Here is a 23,711-nt window from a genome sequence, read left to right as displayed (position 1 = left end):
ACTGGGATGGAATACATCGGAGCCATTCATTTTTACCAATATATTGATTTTTAATGGTTTAAAAGTCATCTACAGTCATTTTCTTTTTTATTTATTTGTTTAAGGATTTTGTCTCTTAGTTATTTCCACAGGATGTGTTTCAAATATTTAAAAACATGAATGAATTATTTATTTTTTTTAGTAATAATAACCAATATAACTATTCATAAAGCAGCATGATGTATATCAGATTTTCTTCCCAATATTTTACGGTGATTTTCGCTTCGCCTCTTGGGGCGCTGTGCACATACAGCGCGGCATTAATAAATCATGAAAATAAATGAAACTTATCCGTCGTTCACTGCCATCCATGTATTGGTTCAAAATGTTGAACGCAAAATCTGTGGAATCGATCAAACCAGATCGAACTCGTAAATGCGCAAGAAACATTCGCGTTTGTGAAGGGCATTCGATTTTTCCCTGAAGTTTGACTCGCAGGGAAACGGTAACGCTTATGACCGTTGATTCAAGTATGTTTTTAACTCGGAAATATTAATGTGTGCCATAAATACGAAACATATATTGGCAACGTAATTAATAGCTGAGCGCGCAAAAAAATGTGACTTATTAAATCCGTAATGTGCGATATGGAAAATGAGATCGCCACCCAGCAGATCCTCGAAATTGTCCTGACTCGGCTCTAATATTCATTAAATCTAATCGATTGTATTTTTAAAGTTATTACATTTATCCGATGTTATCATACTTTTGAAGTAAGATAGACTTGTCGATATAATGTAGCCTGCGAGTCAAATCGCGGGGTAGATTATGACGTCATGCAAACAGGAAGTTGCAGAAGATCCGTCTGTCAGGATGAAGAAGCGTGAAGATCAGCAACATCTCGCTCTTCGGAAGTCTTAAACGAGTTTGGACGTCGACAAACACAGGTCGTGTTTGCCAGTACTGCTACTGTTGCTCACTAGAAAGTGACTTTTAATTCAAGCTGCTCCTTGATGCCTTGCTTGTAGGCGTCCCAGAGAAGATGCTGGTCCGAACACTGTGGTCCAGACTGGGAAGTCAGCAACTGGTGCAAAGGATCCCAGTCTGTCTCTCTGCTTCAGCTCCTTTGTCCTCTCGAGCTCTCCTCTACAGAGCGGAACCCAGGACTTGTGACCCTGTTGCGACCTTCAGCTCTGGACTTTTGACTGGAAACAAAAGTGGACACAAGCGTCTGTATTCTACCAACATTGTGAGTCCAGTGCTAAAGTCGACATTGAAACCTGCAGCTGCAAAAAGAGTCCCCAAAGGTCCAAGGACAAAGCAGCCATCCAGAAGCAACCAGCCCCCTCTGGATGAGAGCAAGGTGAGTGGAGGACCTTCACGAATGACTGAGCTTCTTCACAAGTGTTCCCTCTCTGCAGGACATGATGCGGTGCATCGCCTACTCCACAGCTGACCAGTACCACCTCCCCACCCTCGGCCATGATCTGGTCGGAAATGGCTTCCAGGAGGTCGATCTGCCCCGAGGTCAGGCTGGAACTGGAGCCACAAATCGGCCGTGACTGACAGGAACTAATCCTTTCTTTCAGATGCCTCCAACGTCCTGGTGATTTCCACTGAGGCCATCGCCAAGCAAGACGACGGCGCCCTGATATTCTTTTTCAGGTAGAGTAACCAGAACGTCGGCATGCTTTAGAGTGAGGAGGCACAGGGGCCCAGTCATGGTCCCTAACAGCTCGACAAATGTATATTTTGTCATTAAGATATATCAATATAATACTATAAACTTGTTTTTTTACAGCAGACTTGGAGACACTTCTTTTACTTACTTCAAGTAAAAGAGAAACCACCAAGCTGCTTCCAGAGACCTCGCAAATAGGGAGCAGATAATGTTATTGTTGTCCTACATGTGTTTATCTGCATTCTTGCTGTTAAATATAAGGCAATGATCGCTGTCGGACTGCAGGTCGCAGTAGCATCACAGAGCTCTGTCAATATACACGCTGCAGGATAGATGACTTATAGCACCGTCAAAATGTATTCACCATAGACACATGATGTATTTCTTTTTTTTTTATCATCAATTTTGCATTTCGAAGTGATGGACTAAATAAAGCAAGTAACTGAGGGTGTTTTGGAGCAGTTCAAAGGGCAAATTCTTTGTATGGTTCATATTTTCCTTTTTTTTAAGGGAAGGCTCCGTGGTGTTCTGGAATGTCGAGGACAAAATGGTGACTAAAAGTTTGTCCTACTACTGAACATGACTGTGTTGCAAATGTGTCTAAAGTGTGTCGATGCCTCCACAGATGAAGAAGGTGCTGAGAATACTGGAGCATCACGAGATTCAACCGTACGAAGTGGCTTTAGTTCACTGGGAGAACGAAGAGATCAACTACATGTTCGGGGAGTAAGTGACTTCACTGTTGTTGTGCGTCGGATGTGTATGTTTTTTAACCAGGGTGTTGCCCTCCACAGAGGGAACACAAAACTGGAGTGTGGAAACTTTCTCTTAAGTGACAAAATGGAGCTCCAGGAAGCTGTTCTGGAGAAGTTTGCTTTCTCTAATGCGCTGAGTTTGTCTGGTGAGACTCATTCCAAATGAAGTGTTGTAATATGTATATTGAATTGTTTTGTGGCTTCTCAGTCAAACTGGCCATATGGGAGGTGTTTTTGGACAACTTCGTTGAGTCAATCCAGTCGATACCAGAGGTGAATTTATACTCCTCGGACACACTGGAAGCACTGGAAGTTAATGGTCATCTCTCCTTCCCAGACACTGAAGTCTGGCAAAAGAGTCAAGCTGTCGTCGGCAGAAGTCATGCAGAAGATCGGAGAGCTTTTCTCCCTCAGGTGCGTCTTAAGAGGGGTAATTTTCATTTGGACTGGTTGCATCAGGACAGGTGATTCTCTCCTCACAGACACTGTATCAACCTGAGGTCGGACCTTCTGATCACGCCGGACTTCTACTGGGACCGGGAGCATTTGGAGAAGCTGTATGAGAAGACCTGTCAGTTCCTCAGCATCAACCGCCGAGTCAATGTCAGTGTCACGTCTCCACCTGTGTGTGGCGACACCTCTGATCCGACACGGGTTCAATCCTTCAGGTGATGAATGAGAAGCTGGAGCACTGCACTCAGCTGACGGACCTGATGAGGAGCCACCTGAATGAGAAGCACAGCTTCAGGCTGGAGTGGATGATCGTCATCCTCATCACTATTGAGGTACGAGGACGTTGAAGCAGGTGGCTTGTAGTTCCAGCGAATAAATTACCTCATGTATTGTTTCTTTACCTCCCAGGTTCTGTTCGAACTGGCCAGAATGATCTTCTAAACTGGTCCCGCTGAGAAAAAAACAACATAAATCGTGAAGGAATTCTGTGTTTTTTACTCCTGTCAGCATCACCAAGACATTTTTGCACTTGTTTATGTGCTGTCAAATACATGTGAGGTTCTTATAGAATCCGTTTTTATTTACATGAAGTTGTCTGAAGTAAAATGTATGTGAAGCATTTGTGTTTCCTTCATTATGTCAACTTGTAAATATAAACATTTCCTGAGGTTGGAGCAGCACTGCAGACATGCAGCGACCACGCATGTGCACAAACCTGTGATGCTAGCAAAACCAAATTCACCCCGAAGTATTTCTGAAAGAAATATGTGCATTGACAACTTGAAAACCGTTCGAGTGTCAAATGTAACATACCTTTTATGTTATATTGGATAAACATATTCAATGCTACATTAGCTCCTTAAATGTTCTAATGGATCCGCCGGGTAGTTTGGGAGTTCTTCTAAAGTGTTGATCCATTTTGGATTGAGGATCGCCATAATTATCTTAAGTGACCATAAAGCGAATGTTTTTGTTATATTACTTGCACTGACACTAATTCCTACTGTTATTTTATTCCTATTATTTTAGTGAATACGAACGTTAGCTGGGCATTTTAGCCTTCAAATTATTGGCCCACAACTATGCATATAAATCAAATGCATGGTTGTTCAGATTAACATCATTTTCTGTATATTATTTATGTAATATTAAATAATATAATATTGCACAAATAAACTTTTCGTTCGGCAACTGGTCTCATTTCTCGCAGTGATACTTCAGGCTGAATTTGGCTTCGGACGTATGTTCATACGTCATATCCGATTGCGCATGCGTGGTCACTGACCCCGCCTGCCTGCTGACAATCGCTACAGAATGGCGGCTCTTTTGGAATCGCTGCTTCTGAGAAAAGTGGACGTGAACAAGGTCTTGGACTGGTTAAAACAGGTGCGTAGTATCTCTCGGGACACGACCGCATCCTTCGATAGCAGCGCGTTTATGTATATTGCTTGTAAACAGATGACATTGCTCTCACGTGTTTGTAAACTTAACTTTTAGCCTGACAGCTAACACTTGCTTAGTTGATGTATGCCACATCGACAACTGTTTTCAGACGCGTTTTGAATTGAAAATCATGACTTTGGAATTTATTGTTGTTCAACGCGTTGGTTTCAAGCTAAATGCATTATACTCCACGCTTTATTATGACACTGATAGCCAGGTGTTGCTCAAGTTTACTCAAGTGTAGTTAGTTCATGAGCAGTTATAGTTTCCGCCGGATATTCATATTGTTTGATGACAACATGCTTGTGTCCCTTTCAGCCGGAGGGTGAACGCTTGGTTTTCAGTGAGGTTGACATAACGGCTCATAAGCAGGAGTTCGTCCCATTTCTTCTGAACTTCCTTCGAGATCAGAGCAGCCAAGCCCTCACACATGGACCCGCCACGCCTGCCAAGACCCCGAGCCGGACCAGAACCGCCAATCATGCAGAGTCCGACCGAAGAGGCTGCAGATCAGCTGGCAGCGCCGCCGGCTCTCGGAGTGCAAGTCGTGTGCAGCTATTCTCTCCTGGGCCTGCGGTGTCTCCCGGAACCGAGTGGGAGTCGAGTCACGGTGCGAGTGGCCTCAGTGCCTTCAGCAGCCCCTCCTTCTCCTCAGCGTCGAGTCCAGCTTTCAGACATACCGGGTCCGACCGCCGGCCCAGTGGGCGCATCAGTCTCGGCGACTACATGCTTTCCCCTCCTGACCAGCAGCACAGCCCCAGCTTTCAGCCTCAAAAGGGACGGAGGAGAACTAGTGGGGGACCTGCTAGTGGAGGTCAACTAAGACATGGAGGTGGGCGAGGGGGGCATCATGGGGATGAGGCAGGACGGTGGGAGAGTGGTGGGAGGAGATCAAGTCGAGGAGGGTTCAATAGAATCATGGAGCAGGTGTCACCACCGGCTGTGGGCCAGCTTAACTTTAACAACCTGGAAGACTTCCCTCCCGTTGGAGCTTCTCCTGGTTCTCTTTCGTAAGTGTCATGTCACATTTTCCTTCATATATTTCAAAGTATTTATAATCTTCATAGCAGTGTCTCTTTCTCACAGGAGCTCCAAACCTTCTCGGAGAATCAACCCCACGCCAGTGAGCGCAGAGCGACCACATTCTAAACCAAAGACCTGTTTCACTTCAACTCCGTTCACCAAAGCCACGAGTCCACCAGTGGGCGATGGGGTGCTGGAGAAGTCTTCCATGATAGTGACCAGCCCTTTGAGTCTCAAAGAAGAGAGAGAGCTCCTCAAGATGGAAAAGTAGGTTTATTAACATCCTCACGCTTGTCTCTTAACTTGGCTTGTACTTTAATATCTCGTCCACGTTTCTCAGGTCCAAACGGGCGCACGAGGTTTGCTCTCCACTAAAACCAGACCCTAGCACGCCCACAAAGTCTGGACTTAGGACAGGATCTAAGGTAATGTTTACATGCTTTTTGTCTAGAGGAGGCATGAGTGGCAACATCATATCTTACATTTGTACACTCGCCATGTATTTATATTTTTATTCAAAACTTCATCATTAATTCGATGGTGGAACCTTCTATATTTATAGGCACGGATTAGTTGAAGACAAGCGTAAGATGTGACACTACCATTATACGTTCCTTTAGCATACAGGTGTTGAACTCATATCTGTTAAGACAAGCACAGGTGGTCGAAGTATCCCTGGGTTTCACTGCAGTACTTGGCCTCCTGGAAAATGTATAGTCACTGAGGCCACTGTTCAAGTCCCATATATTCAGCCAGTTTCCCACTGAATCTTTGTAGTGTGTTTAATTGTGTGAATAGTCTGACTCTCTTGTTTATTTTCCCCTAAAGAATACACCTGATCTTCAACGACCTTCTCCAGAACCAACCAAAGTCACCTTTGCCTCTGAGTTGGATCTCCTTGCAGAGCTCTACTGTACCTGCATTTCTGGTATTTTATTTATTTATTTATTTATTTTGTGTGTGTGTCTGTGTGTGTAGACGCCACCATTCTGAGTAGCAAACACCAGTGTTATCAAAGAAAAAGGCTTTTATTGAATTTATAGTCATATTTTTAGGTCCTTGTATTGCCGCGGAACTGACTACATTTATAGTGGATGGTAGGGTTAGTCTCGAGTTGGAGTCAGGACTTTTTGTCTAAACCACTACTGTATTTCAATGATTTTTCTTTTTGTCAGTAAACAACATTTTCTAAAACAAGTGAGCAGTTTTGGTTAGTTGTGTGTACAAAATGAATAAAAAAATAATGGCACTCTGAATGAAGCTTCATCGTGGTGTTCGCCACAGAGAAGAGGGGAAAGATCACCTGCTCAGAGTGTTTGACTAGCTCTAAATGGAACATTTATTTAGTTTGCTTTATTTCCATTTGTGTACATGTGTTTTTAAATATTTGAGTTCTTATGCTTCTCATCACAGCAACTAACAAACATCACATAAGTTTATTTTTCATGATGAAAACCTGACGTTTGACTCTGTCTCGTCCCCTCAAAGTCTTGCTCTTAATAATTTTGGTGAGTTGGCCTCAACACTTGAGCAGGTTTGTGTATTTTGTGTCTTCGGTTGTCTACTGGAGTCCATATCTACTGTATCTAGATCTGCAGATGTCTACAAAGAGCCCTCAAATGTCTAACTTTTTCTTTACTAAAACACTTCTTTTTTTTTTCAGAAAACTTGGTACCCAACATTTTTGTGGAGCTGTTTTTTGTGATGCAGCTTCTCACGTCTCAGTCTCCTCACAACCATGATGCTGATGACCAGGACAGTTTCTGTGCTGCAAATGCAGGTGCCTGTTTTTTTATTCATTTTATAATTTCCATTTATGTATTTCTTTTAAAACCTTACAATCCCATGCCTTTTCGTCTCCAGATGTCCTGGAGAGGTGTTACTTAAGACAAGTACACAACTGTGTGTATTTTGCGATCCAGGTCCTGGAGAATCAGTTTCAGTGAGTTACTCTCTATAGTGAAGCCAACACCTGTGCGTCGTGGAGTGTGAAGTGAGTTGCTTTTTTTCAGGCTGATCGCTCAGTTAGACAAATGCACGCTGCGTCTGCTGGCGGAGAACGAGAGAGTGGCATCTTTTGCTCCAGATTTCAGGGACCGTTTGACTCTGGCGCAGGATCAAAGCGCTGCCACGGTAACCCAGAATGTTGTTTAAGCATGCTAATTCAATACCAATGTGTTCATGTGTTCCTCCCCAGATTTCTCCTTCAGTTTCTACTTTCATCCACTCAGTACCCTTCCAGCCTGCGACTGACAACCGCTCCAACTTCAACAGTGACCGTGCCTTCCACACTTTCAAAAAACAAAGGTGTTATTTTATGTTGAACTGAGGAATATATTTTTTTTGGTCTGGAAACTCTTCATTGTTAAGTTTAAGGGCACAGAAGACTGAGCAAAGATGGCGCATGCTCATTGGTAATTAGGTCCAAGACAAGTGACACTTGATCTTCTGCCTCAGGGACATGTTCTATGAGGTGCTGCGAGAGTGGGAGGACTTCCACAAGGAGCCAGCCTGGAGCTTTGATGCTGCTCTTGGGAGTCGGATTAGGCAAGTTCATGAATAAGATGTCGGCTGGGTCTGTTCTGAGACCTCTTTTTTTTTTTTTCTCCAGAGGAATGATGAGTCAGTTGACGTCCGCAGGAAACCATTCCCATTTCGCCCGTCTCTTCCTGAAGCAGCTCATTCAGGTAGGTGTGTGCGTGAGGAGGGCTGTGCTCTGTACGTTGCAATGCCAACGTTCCAGATATGTTGCAGATGTGTAAGGGCCCCAGAGTGAGTGGCTCCGCGGGGGACCAGCCTGATGCTGATTTGCTGGGCATCGTGGGAGCGGAAAGTCTCGGCCGTCTCAAGCGACTCGAAGAGCGTCTCATCCAGCCTCAGGGCGTTTCGGGGCCGTGCCCTCCTCCGTCCTTCCCGGGCCACCAGGAGTTCTTCAGGGATTTCCTTCAGACGGCCAGCTGGTAGGACTCACACTCATGTTAATGCTCACCCTTAGTCATTTATATTCTTTTCCTTCTGACCCAGTTGTCAGCTGAACCAGCATCTGCAGGACAGCTTGTGTCAGCAGCTCTTACAGCTGGATGAAGTCTCCATCCTGATCGGTAACACATCTGCCGGGGACACCGCGCCTGAGCAAGATGGAGACATGGAGCAGCAGGTTGTTATGGTGAAAATGGCGGCCTGTTGACACGCGACAGCAGAATGATCTAAGCAAACTCCGTCCTGGTCAGGATGACAAGCAGCGCTTCACCTCGGTTCTGCTGCTCGCTCGTCTTCTGGCAAAATTCATGGGCTTCATCTCGTTCCTTCCGTACCAAACTTCAGAGAAAACCTCCAAGGAGATTCAGGAGACCGCCATCGCTCTCCGCAGCAAGGTGACAACTTTTCCCAGTGAGTCATTCCCCAGGCTCACTATGATTCCTCTCTGAAACAGAGCGTTCCAGTTCTGGATGTCTGTGCTGTGCTGAAAAACAGTGTGAGGAGGAAGCGTACTATTCTTACTGTGCCCTGGCTGGTGGAGTTCCTCTCCATGCTCGACTTCATCGGCCCGTTTCTGGACTGCTACAGAACCGTGTTGGGCTCCTTGCTCCTTCTCTACAAGTGTGTAGTTTTCTCTTCCATCACACAAGTCACGTTTTGTGGTGACGCAGCTAACGTGTCTTTTCAGGAGCTTGTTGCTCAGCAGTTGTGGGGAGATGTGCTACCTGAACAAGCTGCTGCTGGTGTCCATGTTGGGATGGCTCTTCCAGGTACTCATGAAAGAGGAAATTCATGCTTGCAGACTTTTTCACAGATGCCTCTTGATATGACTCTGTAGATCCCTGTGATTCCTGAGGACATTTTCTTTACCAATGAGTTCACCATCAAGGCTGAGCTGGAGAAAGACTCCAGTGCGTCTGGACTTGTATGTCTTCTGGCTTCAGTCATCATAACATCCTGAACATCTTTGGTTTTTTATATATTAGTGTTTTTTTCTTCTTTTTTAGGACTGTATTCCTTTGGTGGATCAGCAGCTTCTTTACACCTGCTGTCCGTTTCTGGGTAAAATATTTTCATGGTCATTCTTAGTTATATTTTCTGTTTAAATGAATTCGATGAATTGCTTCGTGGCTCCAGGAGAGTTCCGGAAACTCCTCGCTGCGTTCGTGTCCGGAAGCACGTCAAAGAGCGGAGGAATCATCCGGAAAATCACCCCCACCTCAGCCGAGCATCGAGATCCGCCGTGTTTGATTCGATACCAGCACAAGCTCCAGGTATGGATCAGTGTTGGGTAAAGGGGCTGTGCAAGGCTTACAAAATGTTTTCCATCCTTAAGGAGGACCTAGAGGAAGCCTTCTTTCATAACCAGCCACCATCTCTGCGGCGCACCGTGGAGTTTGTCGCTGAGCGGGTTGGTTCCAACGCAGTCAAGCATATGAAGTAGGCGTCCTCTTGTGCTCCACTTTCTTCTACTGTGACTGAGTGTGCCCTTCACTGTCAACGTCCACCTGTTCACACTATGTCTGCCCAACAGAGCTACTTTATTCAGCGAGTTGTTGGAGAAGGGTGAGAAGATGCTGAGGGAGGGACTCGAGTCCACGAAGTCCGATCCTGTCAAACTGAAAGATGTCATCTGCACACAGCTGTGTGAGGCAGGCATGGAGGCTCTGAGCCGAGCTATGAGGTACTGGCATGACGGCCGTCTGCTGCATGACCTCCCCAGTAGTTGGTTAACCAGTGAGGCCTGGGCTTGTGTGCAGTTTTTGCAGTGAGAAGAGCCCGGAGGCGATCCGGATCCTGCTCCCTGATGAGACCTCTGCTGCCGTACGTTTCTCAAAGCTGAAAATCGCCTTCATTTTTGAGTTTCTCAAGTGTCAACCGTTTCCTCTCAGGTTTTGACCACCGCCGAGAACATCACTAAGCACCTGGCGACAAAAAAGGCCTGCAGCTGGCTGTCGGCTAAAATTAACGGTATCACGTTTTCATGTTCTTTTGATGTCTTCTGGCATTCTTCTGAAGCTTCTGTTGCTGATCAGAGGTGATCCAGCGGGAGTGGAAGAGCAGGTACGATCGCATCATGAAGTCTCTGGGAAGCTCCACTGCTGCAGAGTCCAGCACTGTGGCAGAGCCACTTGACTCAGGCTCTCAAGGACAGAACACCACTCCAAAGAGGAAACAAAGAAGTGAACAAGTTCTCTCCTGCCCTCCGTCCTGCAGCCACAGTGCTCTTCTTCCCTCTGACGTCCTCATTCAGATCAAAGTAAACCACTCGCCTTCACTACATTGTTGTGGAGAATTCTCTTCACCAGGTGTTGCTTTCCAGGACGTGTTGAGTGTCGCTGTGGGTCCCAGGACAGATGAGGAGCTCCCCACAGGCTCGCAGCTTAAAGTGATGATTCGAAATGCAGGAGAGACTCTAGCCTGCAGGAAGGTTTGTAACATCTAAAGCATGGGTTCTTAACCTTTTTGATCTCTGGGTCCACCTTTCCCAGAACAAATGGGCCCGGGACTCGTTCATTAGAACTGAATCATGACTTTTGATTTCATTTGAGATCATTAACCATTGTTAATCTACTTACATGTGAACAAACAAAACCTTGTGAAATGACATGAGACCATCCCATCCAACAGCAGAACCAGGTGCAAGTCATATTCCTCAATTTTACTAAAGAACTTTTTTTTTTACATACACTCGATGCGAACTGTTGGGAAAATTTGATGAACTGAATCAAATTCGGAATCAAATAAATAAAATAAAACCATGTCTAAATATCATAAAATGAAAATATGCTTTATTCAAACACCAAAGAAAATATAAGTGAAGTGTAAATGAATGTATCGCCATAAAATTAATTCTCAAAGCTGCTTCAACAGGTGATTTCATGAACAGTTCTGTTGGGGGGACGACATCACTTTCTTTACAATTGAACTCCTCAATTGTTGTTAGCTATCTCAGATTTGGAGCAGTCAAGTCAGTGCAGTGACAGGCTACTGCCACCATACGTGGATTATGTATTAAAACTGAGCGTCATTGAACTGAACGCTCATTGTCTGGCATAAATGTTGTCACCTTCATTCACAGTTCTCCACCACAGTGTCGGACCAGATGATCCTCAACACAACTGTCCTGCTGGCATGCAAGCTCGGTGAGACTGGATATTTTCTTCTGATTTCAGAACATCGAAGAGTATCAGCAAGCACTACATGACATGACAATGTCACGGTCTAAATACCGGTCTTCGAGAGAAATCTAATATATATATATATATATATATATATATATATATATATATATATATATATATATATATATGATCTGAGGGCAATGCATCACTTGTAAATGAGAGTTGCATGGTCTTTGAACTTGTATTTAATATTTATTTAAATGTTTTACTTGGACAAAATAAGATTTATATGTAACAGCTGGACAAAGCAAATGAATTGAAATGATTGTTTTTTCACCAGTGTCTGCAGAGCTACCGCTGATCTCTGTGTCAGGACCCGGTGACAGAGATTCAGGGGACGAGCCGTCGGTCAGTGAGCTGCTGAAACTTCTGGTTGGATTGTGGGAGCAAGACTTCTGCTCCTCCGCCCCTCTCCACCTCCTCTTTTCACACGTCACGGTCACCGCAGTGCTGACAGGGAGCGACACTGAGGTAGAGGTTTTGGTCTCTCTGTGTTGCTGAAACACGGCACCTGATTCGAGTTTTGCTGGGTTTGTTTGTGTCCTCCAGTGGAACAACTACCTGTGCCTGATCGGACTACTTGACAGCAGAGGACTCCTGAGTGATCAGCTCGTGTCTCAGTGGCAGAGTCTCAGAGAGCAGCTGATACCAGCAGTATGTTGTTATAACATCGTTAATATCCAGATTGTTTCAACATTAATCGTTTCTCTGATTCCTACCTGACACTTTAGGAGCGCCAGGAGAAGATCCAGCTGCCCTCACAAAACCCAAAACTCTTTCTAAAACTCCCAAATCAAAAAGACCTGCTGCAGGTGTCGGAACGAACACTAGAGGGCGCTACATGATGAACATCTGTACGTCCAAACGTTTGGGAAGTGCCTTTTAATATGCAATGTTTCAGATAACTTATCGAATGCACGACTGCATTTTTAGTAGTTTCTGTTCATGTTGAACAAGTTCTGTATTAAAACGCTGATTTTACTGCAACTGTATTTTATGCTGACCTCCAAAGTGAAAGAATAATAAAGGTAATTATGGTCACAGTTGACTGAACATTTCAGAGTTTCAATTTTAATCAGAAATATTTTTCAAACTTACTTCAGCCACCTCATTTAGCTACTCTCACCTATAAAACATGATCTGACATTTAATCGATAAATGCATAATGTATAACTCTATTATTGTTGTACAGTATCGACTGGAATATGTGGTTTGTGTACTCAAAAGTTTCATGTTTATGTGTCATCATTAGGAGAATAATAACTGTTTTCATTAGCTTTTAAAAAAATCAGATATGGAAGTATGAAATTATAATCTCACTGTGATCTGAAGTCGGACATGTATCGCCAACATCACCCGAGAAAGTCGCCTGTGACGTGTAGAAGGAGGGTCCCCCTCCCCTTCAGTGGTCCGGCAGGAAGTTTCCCTCCTCCGCACAAACTTCGGGAGCGTCGCGGCGGATAGCACCGGAGTCCTAACCGGGCGGTGAAGATGCCTCTAACGGCGGTGCACAGAGCGAGTTTCCCTCGGACATAAACAGCTCCACACAGCTAGCATGAGCTCCTCTGGATGTAGCTGAGCGGGAATCATGGCCAACGTCAAAGTCGCTGTTCGAGTCCGTCCTCCAAACGCACGGTACGCTTTTTAAAATTCCTTTTCCACTTCCTCAAATACTTCAATTTGTCTAGTGCATTGTTATCATGTGGCGTTTTAATTGTACGAACTTATGCAAGTCAGTTTTGCCGGTTACACACCGTAACAATAACATGCTAAATAACGTAAACAACGTGCAGCAGCAACACTGGAATGACAACTGTCAGATTTAAGGGTTTTATACTTCATATTGTATCATTAAATCGGCGTCAGACCACATATTATGGCGGAATATTTTCATTCAGTTGAGTAGTACGTGCTCATATTGACTCCATTAATTCATCTTATACTGTGGGCAAATTTCAATCTAAAATAATAATAGCACTCTATTTTGAAACTTTTTTTGTTTTAAAGTTTACTACTATAATATATAGTGTTTGTTACAGTAACCATTTTCACTTTATTTGCATTAAAATACAAACACATGCCGTGGAAAGTTTCTATTTAACGAGCAGCCATGAACACGTCAATGTCGTAAAGTTCAAGTTAAATCGCCTCTTTACGACCTGATAGCTGCAGCGTAATGCGTTAGTGAAACACATCTCAGGCTACTGAAGGGTGCTGAGCGTTTCTTTACAGGGTGGTGTGCAAACCAGACTCCTTGTTTTGCACAATAGAATTGTTTTAGCTTCATTTAGAATTCATGGCTGGCCCAGATTCATATTTGGCTTGGTGTAATTGTGGTATGGAAATGCACCATTGTGAATTGCAACCACATTCTTCATGGAATGTGTGGTGAAACCTGCGGCCCGGGGGCAGAATCTGGCCAGCCGGGTCATTTTACGTGGCCTGGAGGAGTGATAAATATGCAAAACCTGTTATCATCAACTTAAAAAAGTGCCCTTCAATTTTACGTGTCAAGAATGAATCTGGGAAAGGCTTAAAAATTGAAGTATTTGATGAAAGACTGCAAAGCAAATGAATGTTGGAGCTTCAAGAAGGATACCAGATTGTTTAAACTATTTTTTTATTTGAATTTTGAATCAGATTGTCTGATCCCTCTGGAGAGAGTATCAGTTGTGTAGGTTTGGATGACATGTTTGCTGGGGTAAAATAATTTGTCAAACCTTCTGCTGCTGGAGATCACAGCGATTGCTGAAAGGTTGCATCAGTTGCGCCAGACGAGTTCAGTCCAGCTGCCAAAGGACAAGTGGCTGACCCTGTTACACTCACTCCTCAGTTTGGACGCGGCCCAGCCTGCAAAGAGGAAGTCTCCGGAGAGCATCTTGGTCTGTTTTCATTTGAATCTGGACGCTGTCAGTGTTCCTTGGAATCCACACACACACAATAGTGGCTTTGTTGTGACCGTCATGTGTGCACCAGAGTCCTGCTTAATCCATGTGGACACCCAATTGAAACCACTTAGAATATATTTTTGTGGTGAAGAATGGACTCTTTATTGACCGTGAAAAACACTAATGCGTGCTGATAACTTTGTGTTACGGTGAGACACACTTCCCTCGACTTGCTTTGCTCTTACTTCCTTGTTTCCTTGTTGCACCTTTGACCCTTGATGCGGCTTTGAGATTTCACTGGGGTTCAATCCTGAATTCATGGTCCCTTCCTGTCCGCAGGGAGGCTGCCGATGGAGGAAGACTTGCTGTACAGGTGGAAGAAAAGTTTGTGAGAATCCAAAATGTCAAGGTCAGTATTTGTTGAACCATGTCACTGCGATACATAGAGCTAAAGAAGAAGACACCGCAGCAGGAACTTTCCTCCATCACTCTTTTCCACTGGGAAAGTATGAGTAAAGTGATATGCAGCCCTGCGCCATGTGAACCGCCATCATCTGTGGTTAGAATTGTGGCATTAATAGTATGGCTGCCGACATGTTACAGAAAGCCTCGGTCATTCCTCTGACGCGTTACGTCTGAAGAGCTTTCGCGCTAACAGTTTAGTTTGGTTGACGGCTCATCCAAACACTGCTCCGCTGTCTTTCCACCTCTCAAGATTTACTCTCAGTAAGCGGAAAGGTGTGCGCCGTCAACGAAGGGTGAGAAGTGAAGCGGGAGGAGGTTGGAATATGATGCTGATGAGTGGAAACGGCTGACTGGTGGGTTTAAATCCCTGCTGTGCTTTGCTAAGTGGCACAACCCCAGCCTTCCTTTGTCCAGTGTTTTAGATCTTTCCTCCTTATAATTCTTGTAAAAGACATGTTTCTGTTTCCATGAAAATGATGTGACTTCTTCAACAGATACTGGGTATTTCAGTCTCCTCATTGAGACTCAAACTTTAGCCATTGTCAAAACAGCCTTCAGTGGACGATGAAGCAGTCAGAGGTCACTGGGTCGAGGCAGCTGGCGCTATCTAATGTGCATGTGAATGGCAACTAGTTTGCTTTAACAAACTAGTCCACCTGTATTTCCCCTTTTTTTTAAAAGAATGTATTGTATTTTTCAGAGTTTTAAAAATGGCTTTTTAAAATTTATTAATTTAATTTATTTATGTAGCAATTTTTCAATTTTAGTCTTGTTTAATCACAAATTAATCCCACTTTTTTAGCTGTTCTGAATGTAACCTAATGGAAGATTTATTCACATAATTTAAACATTAATATACAATTATTTATTTATTACGATTATTTATGATACGATTATTAAGTTAACTCTGCTTTTGTGTGATTAAATGAGGTTGAAAATCTATTGTCAGCCCAAAAATAAATATTAAAATATTTGGATTTTGTTCTTGTTATATTTGATTAAGATTTTTGAAATATATTTATTTGTATTAGCGGTCATCCGAGTGGTCGATATAGCCAAACTACATTCTGACCTCCTCAGTCTGAACGGTTGCTTTGACCTTTAGGTGAGCAGCCAGTCAAAGCATCTGACACTCTGTGTCACGGCATTAAATGTTGCCGATATTTCTTCTCCACAGCTGGATGGACGGACCGAACACACAGTGGATTCCAGGGAGAAGCTTTTGGAGTTTTGTTTTGACTACTGTTACTGGTCGGTGCACCCTGAAGACCCTCACTATGCTTCGCAAGAGGAGGTAATGTCCCTGATGTGTTCAGTTCAACATATATATTGAGAAAGAACTGCGTGTGTGTCTGTGATCAGTGAGTTGTTTAGGCTCTTGAGACCGACTTTTGGTTGGTAATACCTTTGTTAATAACCTTGAAAGCAAAACACAGTAGCTTGGAAACCTATGATCATATTCCAATAACATTTTCAGGAAACGTTGGTAACAGGCAGAGAGATGTTCTGTGTTTTACTGTACATTTTTTTTGGTGGTCCAGCACTGAAAGTTTGTTCTCACCTAGTTTATGTAATCACATCATTCAAGAATCCTCATTATAATATAGAAAAATCCAGTTGTCTTTTTAGTTATTTTTAAATTTAAAGAGCCATTAAACATTCAAAACTTCACAGCAATGTTGAATGACTGATATTTGGGTTCTCCCCAGTGCTTTAGGCCCCATATGATGGGAGTTTTTTAGCTGTCTTTTGTTTTTTTTGTTTGTTTTTGAATCAATATGTAGTGAAATATGACTGCAATGTCAGTGTTCCTTCAATCGTCAGTCGAGTAGGACTACTTTTAAGGTAAGACCTCAAGGAGAGCCGTAAAGGACGTGCAATGTGTGTGGATTTTGCGTTAACCTCGCTGCCCTCACTCCCTGATCGGAGACACCCCTTATGCTGGGAGAAAATATGCTGGGGTGAACCCTTCATATTGAGAATGTGTGCACACATACAGTCTTTATTGTGCAACCTAAACCTGTTCCAAGTTTGCTGCCAATGGAAGTGTAACATTGGCATTTTCTGAGAAGAGAACTTGAAGAGAATGTTAGAGGATGGTGGAGCAAATGTAAAACAGAGCGATGATCTGACAGCTCTGCAGCTTTGGGTGACAGTGAAGTCAAACACAGCTTAATGAGATATGATCTTGTCCAACCGCCAAGCTCTGCTAAATACCCCTCTTTTTGGATTTCTTGGTATCTTTCTGGGTGCTTCTTTGTTAAAAAAAAGCAAATTAAGTCGATAAAACAGCTCCCTAAGTCTCTTGTCTTTAAGAAGACGGATGGCTGTGACTTTAACAAGAACCAGCTGTTGATCTGAGTACATCTGTTTTGCTTTGAAGACGTTTATCAGTCTTTTTTTTTTAAGTTGTTGTCTAAACATGTCAGAGTTCAGAGAAAGGGAATTGTTTGGGGAGTGGCAAGAGAAACCCATGAGGAGGTGGGAATGTGAATTTCTCAGGATGGGGTTGCAGTCGGTGGGGTTTCTCCTGCCCCCCCTCCCCTCTCACTAAGTAATTTCTGCTGTAAATGTCGGACGAAAGACGTCACTGCTGAGCCCAGAGCACAAAGCTATGTTTTTTATTACCAGATGGAGCCTGTGTACGGGGGGTTTTGCCCCCCCTCACTCTCTCCCGAGCCTCTGTTCTGTTCAGCATTCCATGAGCGTTGTGTGTTACTGTATGATGCTCCCAGTTTCTGGGTCTGTGTGTCAGTGGCGCTGCATGCAGCATGGAAGAATAGTCTCTCTGTTTACAGAAGGAATCCTCGGCACACGTGAGCTTGTACTCCCCCTCGCATGCTGCTCCAAACTGCAGCGCCCACTCCGCAACAAAGAAATATGATCAAGCCATGCGCCTCCAAAATTTACAGTGCAGTGTTTTATTTCTCTAAAGTTTAAAGTTTTACACATTACAACTACTTTTTTCCACATTGCAAAGCCTTCAATGTAACTCTACTCCAGTGTTTAGTTTTTCTCGCAGATTGGAGGCGGAGCGTCAGGGTCCCAAGTGATATGGTTTATTATATGTTTCCCAAGAAGTCGGTCAGCCTTCGTCCAGGCTTCCTGTGTGATGTCCAGTTCTGCATTCCCATGTGGAATGAAGAGCAGCTGATGTTTGGCTCCATTCTTCCCTCCCAGGCCGTCCATGCTAATTTGACCTACAAATTCAGCGCGAGTGTGACAAACCAGAGCTTTGTTGTCCTGGAGCCAAAACTCATTTTTCACTGTCTCATCTATCCACTTCCACGCCTGGTTATTTTTCCGTCAAGCTGCAGTGTGGAAAAGTTTGCTTCTAAACATGTCCTGCTTTTGTTTAGAGTGTTGTGTTTTTGTAACCTACTTGGACCGCATGGGATCCAAACTGAGTGACCCACCCTTGCAGCAGCGATATGTCAGTCCTCACAACGGTCTGTGAGAAAAATAGTTTTGCAGTGATGTTATAAACTCTGTCCCACTTCATGAGTGGAGGAAACTCATCCTTTTCGACCTGACTGTCACTTTTACAGTGGCAATGAGATTCCTGCATCTTCAGCTGCTTGCGTGATGGTGGGCTGCAAAATGAAAGCTGTGCTTTCCATGACATGTTTGTAGTTCTTATGGATGCTAAATGGAGAAATATTCCAATATTCCAATATTCCATTCCAATGATGTAGTATGTTTGAGTGCTTCAAGAAATGTCTAACCGTCTCAGTCGTTCTACTATATCCACTTTAAGTTGGAATATCTTTTAATGGTAACCGTAACTGAGCCATGGAGTGATGGGTGTTCCAGGCCGGGTTCAGTCCTAAATTTCATCTCTTTGAGGATATAAATGTCTTGTGCATGGTAAGTGTTCTTTTAAAAGCCTTGAAACCATGACGTACACATCAAGACGCAAAGTTGCAGCAAAGTTGACAAACATGGCATTACCAATAAGAGTAACTCACAAGGTTCAAAGGTCATTTCTACTTTTTGCACTCACTCGGCGACTAAACTGTTGTGTACAGTGGAACCTCGGTTATCGACCACAATCCGTTCCAGACGGCCGTTCAAGAAGCGAATTGTTTGAAATCTGAATGGATTTTTTCCATTACAATGAATGGGAAAAGAAATAATGCGTTCCAAGCCTTAAAACAGGCTTTTGTAGGAGTGAATGTAGAGTGTCTGCTGCAGGTGCGCTGTTCCTCTATGTGTGTGGCCGCTGCATGTGGGAGGGGTTGCCGAGTGAGTGACGTCTCTCCAGAAGTGAAGAGGTGCCCGGTGCGTGTCCAGCTCTGAATGTGCGCTTCTGTGCAGTTTGGCTGTGACAAAGTCATAAACCAAGTCACGCTCTGTCCCAGACTCGCCTCATCCCTGTCCCAGCTCCAGCCCACAACAGGACATCAAACCCTGGAGTGGAGGTGTGGAGAGCGAGCACCTGTGACACTCTACCACGGTCCAGTGCGGAGACAGGAAAGGTTTTACACCTCAATATGAAGAAAAAACAGTCAGTAAATGTAGCTAACGGGACACGTCCGCATACAGAGGCTGCGTTATACACAATAACAAAGCGCGTCGTGGCTCAGCTGATCGGTTATGTTTTTTCCGGCTTTTTTGGGGGGCGTTCGAGTTCTGGATTTTCGTTTGAAATCAGAAGCACAAAAATCTTCGTTCAAACTCTGATTTGTTCAAAGTCTGGGACGTTCGAAAACCGAGGTTCCACTGTATTAATTTTCCTGGAGTTGGGATGAAGATGTGGTAAAGGCTCTGGGGTGACCCAAATAGGGGTGACCTTTTGAACCTTGCTCCACAAGAAAATTAATCTTGTGAATGAATTTGGTTGCATGTTGATGACATCACGCTATGGCTCAGTACAATTCAGTACAGTAGAGTGGACAAAGATTTAGTGGACGCCTATGCAGTAACAGTGGAGTCATGGTTTGTAGAACAATAGGGTTCAGTTCTGGTGTGACCATGGAGACATAAGAACCACAGAGTCAGTTTTTTTGCAGTGTCATTTGCGAGGGTTCCAAAGTAGTTGAAGGCCTGCACCATAATCCTGGACGATTAAGGTGCACTGGTGTCATCTGTGGAGGATGTCGGCGTCCCTGGGGTGAGCTGTTGTTTGAGGTCATTGAAGAGGAGAGAACACAGAGTCAACAACAAGCTTAGTGGAGAAAGAGAAAGCCACGGTCAAGTTCAGAGGATTTGGAGTGAAGTTCTTGGTCTTTGTGTTAAGCCTGGAGGAACCCTCTGCTTTGCTGGAGGCCCCATCGAGGAGGGTCAAGTTTTAACAAGGTCTTTATTGATCCCTTCTGTTTGAGGGGAAAGTCTGTCTGTCTGTGGTTGAAAAGAAGCATCAGAATAAGACAGGGGTGGTTCCGCCTTTTGTCCTCTTGTTTAAGTGTGAGTGAAGCCAACAGACGGGAGGCAACAGTCTCCAGTTTGTTCTTATACTTCAGTCTAGCAGTGTTTGCTCCGGTCACAAAATTCATTTACAAAAACTGGTTGGATCTGTACGTAGATATAAAATATAAAATTAGTTGAGACGTTTAGATTTAAGTATGCTGGTTTATAAGGTCAGTGAGAGCAGAGGAGGGAGCACGGGGGGCAGGTTTATGAGCTGCTCGTGGCTGTTGACTGAACACCGTCGACTAGGTTACAGCGGAAACTTAAGACAAGGCCAATATCTGCGACTGAAAGCCGAGGAGGGACACACTTTGATGTCATCAAACATTGTTGGAGTCACTGCTTTCTTTCTTCTTAGTTGTTCTAGTGCCTTAAAATTGCAAGTATAACAATGAAGCCAGATATTTATTCAAAACAGTTGGCTCTCAGAGCAGCGCCTGAGTCTTTCCCAACATCTGTGTACCAAGTCCTCCCCAAGCCTCACTGCTCCACGTGTAAATACACAACTCACGGTTCTCTGTTCTCCAGTGGCTCCCAGCATCACGCACTGCTTGGGAGGTATGTTGAAAGTGTTCCTCGGTCAGATTCTTGGGGATGTTTGAGGTAGTTCCTCTGTGTTCTTAACCACCGCTGTACGCGGTCGCAGCTTTTATCTGGGTGAGTGAGCCCAGCCTGTGTTATGGTTTCGCACAGAGAATGTGCTGCGTCTGAGCTGCAGTCCAGATCAGGTTCCCTGTATCCCTTCTGAAGCATGTGTTGCCTTTGGACTAACTTTCTTGTTGCCAGTGAGGTCGGATAACTTTGGGAACCGATGCTGACAAGACACTTAACAAAATATATAAATAAATCGTGCTGTTAATGTCTTCTTTCCATTTTGTTTTCTTCATGATCTCTCTCTCATAGTTTTACTGTTTTTTGGGGTGTGTTTTGGATGCTTTAAAGGACCTTTGATGTATTTATTTGAGGATATCAGTTTGATCTTTACATCCAAAATGTCTAGGGCATGAAGCAAACTAGACTTGTGGCCCACTGTCTGCAGCACCAGCTCCTCTCACTGCCGATAAGCCACATCACTACCTTGCACTCTGTGGCAGATGCTGTAGCTCCTCTTCCTTATCTCTGACTGAATGACTGTTTGAGAGGTGGATGGCATCAGCACCAATCTGAAGAAAAGACTATAACCAGGGGCACGCTTGCTTTGAAAGCCTGGATTAAGACGAGTCAATTCTACACATTTTGCGTTCTAAATTTTCATAATATTTCCAATGCAATTTGAAACCATTTTGCTACCAATTGCTTTGTGTAAACACAAAGGAATTGGATCATTGGTGCATTATCAGTGTATCCCTTTTCGGTATTCCCTCCCTCAGGTATTCCAGGATTTGGGTGAGTCTGTTCTGGCAGGAGCACACGAGGGATACAATGTGTGTCTATTTGCTTACGGACAAACTGGATCAGGGAAAACCTACACCATGATGGGAACGCCGGTGAGAGTAGAGTCACGCAACAGTCTTCTTGAGTGACCCATCTCTAATGTTCTCTGCTTTGTTTTCTGTCGCCTGACACAAGGATTCCATTGGTTTGACCCCAAGAATATGTCAGGTATGTATGATGTCACTACAAGCTACATCAATGCACGGCATTAACACTTGTCTAGTAACGCACATTGTTCATTTCTGGTTTAAGAATCATTCAAATTTATCTTATGGAAGTTGGTTCAGTCTGTCCTCACCCAATGTCACTTGTAAAGGTCTGCATTTGAGAAGTGTATTTTCATTAACACTCATGAAAACAATCGCTCAGTGTCACTATTGGTTTTTGTTCCTTGAACAAAAAGAGCCCCAGCTGATCTCTTTTGTCATTCCAGGGTCTCTTCTGGTCCGATGATGCTCTTCCAGACGGGCAGAATTCTAGCAGAGTGGAAATCAGGTTCTGTTCCATCACTTCACTGAAGTCTGCAAAGTAGTCCTTCTGTACCGTTGCAGCTCAACGCCATCATTCATTTATTCATATAATCCAACATTTGTTAGCTAAAAGTATTCGCAATGGAAAATAATTTTTACCACTGGAAGTAATGGGACTTGACTGCGTCAGACCCTAACTTAACTGGATTAACAGGGACTTCATTCCGTAACTTTAGAGAAATGGTACAAGCCAGAGTGGAGGACGACGGCAGCCTAAGATGCATTTGTATCGTGTAAAAGTACGAGTTGACTGGGCAGATATTTCAAAATGTTTATTTTATAATCTGCTATTGTGCAGTTTAAACTTGCTCAAAATAATACACTTCTTAACTGAGTTAAAATAAAATATCAATGTGCGTGGTGCGCCCTCTATTGTCCCATTGGTAAAATTGACAAGCCCCAAATTACACTGCTTTGCTCTGGTCTCCAGCTCCTGCTTTGTCTTCAGCTGGAGAGCTTCTGCTTCCGTGGCGCTGCATGTCCAGTCAGTGATATCTTCCCTGTCACTTGAAACTGCAGACAACACTGTTCAAACAGCAGCTGAGAAAGAACCAGACTCTCCCACTGCTGTTATCAGTGTTTCCATCTGACCTCTCACTCTGGACTGGAGCTGCCATCAGCCTCACCAGAGTCCAGGGCTTGTGTGTTAACTCAAGAGTTTCTTGTTGGCACTGGACCTCGAAAAGTCCCGGATGTTAGCGCGATGATTCTTTTTGCCCTTGACTTAAGAGAAGTCCTTGAACGTTGACTGTTTAATTGAATGAAAAGTTCATTCTTTAACTGGAATTTGTATATTTATTGCAGCTTTCTGGAGATTTACAACGAGCGGGTGAGAGATTTACTGAGGGTTGGAGAGCAGAAGAAGAGAGCGTCACTGAGAGTCAGAGAGCACCCGGAAAAAGGTCCTTATGTGCAAGGTAAGTCATTGAATCTTGAACTGCTATCGATTCTTTTCGAGATGATTTTCCAGAAATTCCTACATTAAAAAAAAATGTGTTGCTGTATCTGACAACCCTCCTGTAGATCTTGCTCTGGTGTTCAAACATGTTTCCCTGTATTCAGTGTGTTCATTTTACTGTTTCTGTCTCTCCAAAACACGTCTGTGGTGTGAATTCTGTATTTGACTAGATGTAAAATTACATTTATATTTTACATTTCAAAACAGGAGACTTAATTCCATTGATTTCAGTGACAAATTATTTTCGTTCATTTTGTGTTTAAAATTGAAATTGATGTGGCGCATCAAACCTGTGAGGTGTTTTTCCTCTGATAAAGGAGATGTTTTGGTTTTTAAAAAGAGACATGCTGCTCCCAGGTGGGTTGCATGCTGAATCGACAAGTGGTTGTGACAAGGCCTTTCAACTTTGGAACACAACTATGTCTTGCCACTGTACGCTACATTTCCATCGATGGTGGGATTCCGCAGCAGAAGAAGTGTTTCGGGAGATGATTGTTCAAAAAATCTCTGCTTCCTCTCATCCGTTTAC

At 43.8% G+C, this 23,711-nt stretch overlaps 3 protein-coding genes across 4 annotated transcripts in view; all 3 read left to right on the top strand.

Moving 5' to 3' along the window:
* The first annotated feature begins 822 nt into the window (after positions 1-822).
* rmnd1 (required for meiotic nuclear division 1 homolog) lies at positions 823-3,630 on the top strand. 2 transcript variants are annotated; one of them, XM_053845465.1, is made up of 12 exons: positions 823-926; positions 1,008-1,342; positions 1,401-1,506; positions 1,569-1,644; positions 2,171-2,210; positions 2,286-2,386; positions 2,455-2,561; positions 2,624-2,688; positions 2,753-2,829; positions 2,898-3,018; positions 3,084-3,200; positions 3,277-3,630. In XM_053845465.1, exons 2-12 carry the CDS (start codon positions 1,022-1,024, stop codon positions 3,307-3,309), a joined length of 1,164 nt encoding a protein of 387 aa, XP_053701440.1. In that variant the 5' UTR covers positions 823-926; positions 1,008-1,021; the 3' UTR covers positions 3,310-3,630. The 2 variants fall into 2 exon arrangements, with proteins under 2 accessions (XP_053701440.1, XP_053701439.1); XM_053845464.1 differs by having other exon boundaries at positions 838-1,342.
* A 513-nt stretch (positions 3,631-4,143) lies between these two features.
* cdan1 (codanin 1) lies at positions 4,144-12,529 on the top strand. Its single transcript, XM_053845186.1, has 29 exons — positions 4,144-4,254; positions 4,630-5,321; positions 5,398-5,601; positions 5,675-5,759; positions 6,163-6,262; positions 6,998-7,114; positions 7,198-7,276; positions 7,347-7,467; positions 7,532-7,641; positions 7,792-7,881; positions 7,946-8,021; positions 8,089-8,294; positions 8,359-8,491; positions 8,565-8,708; positions 8,768-8,934; positions 9,002-9,083; positions 9,152-9,238; positions 9,321-9,375; positions 9,451-9,587; positions 9,650-9,753; positions 9,848-9,997; positions 10,074-10,137; positions 10,206-10,284; positions 10,350-10,573; positions 10,637-10,744; positions 11,396-11,459; positions 11,779-11,969; positions 12,048-12,152; positions 12,230-12,529. Exons 1-29 carry the CDS (start codon positions 4,183-4,185, stop codon positions 12,341-12,343), a joined length of 3,960 nt encoding a protein of 1,319 aa, XP_053701161.1. The 5' UTR covers positions 4,144-4,182; the 3' UTR covers positions 12,344-12,529.
* Positions 12,530-12,899: 370 nt separating this feature from the next.
* stard9 (StAR-related lipid transfer (START) domain containing 9) overlaps positions 12,900-23,711 on the top strand; it is a 29,409-nt gene continuing 18,597 nt past the window's right edge. The window contains exons 1-7 of the mRNA XM_053845773.1: positions 12,900-13,133; positions 14,726-14,795; positions 16,029-16,145; positions 21,631-21,747; positions 21,830-21,862; positions 22,128-22,189; positions 23,029-23,141. Of these exons, the coding sequence (XP_053701748.1) occupies positions 13,087-13,133; positions 14,726-14,795; positions 16,029-16,145; positions 21,631-21,747; positions 21,830-21,862; positions 22,128-22,189; positions 23,029-23,141 (559 nt within the window). The 5' untranslated portion in view covers positions 12,900-13,086. The remainder of the gene's footprint in view (positions 13,134-14,725; positions 14,796-16,028; positions 16,146-21,630; positions 21,748-21,829; positions 21,863-22,127; positions 22,190-23,028; positions 23,142-23,711) is intronic.

Source organism: Synchiropus splendidus, chromosome 16 (genome assembly GCF_027744825.2).
Source record: "Synchiropus splendidus isolate RoL2022-P1 chromosome 16, RoL_Sspl_1.0, whole genome shotgun sequence".
Taxonomy (NCBI): Eukaryota; Metazoa; Chordata; class Actinopteri; order Syngnathiformes; family Callionymidae; genus Synchiropus; species Synchiropus splendidus.
Note: the sequence above shows the minus strand (reverse complement) of the source record. Positions and strands in the feature narration are given on the sequence as shown.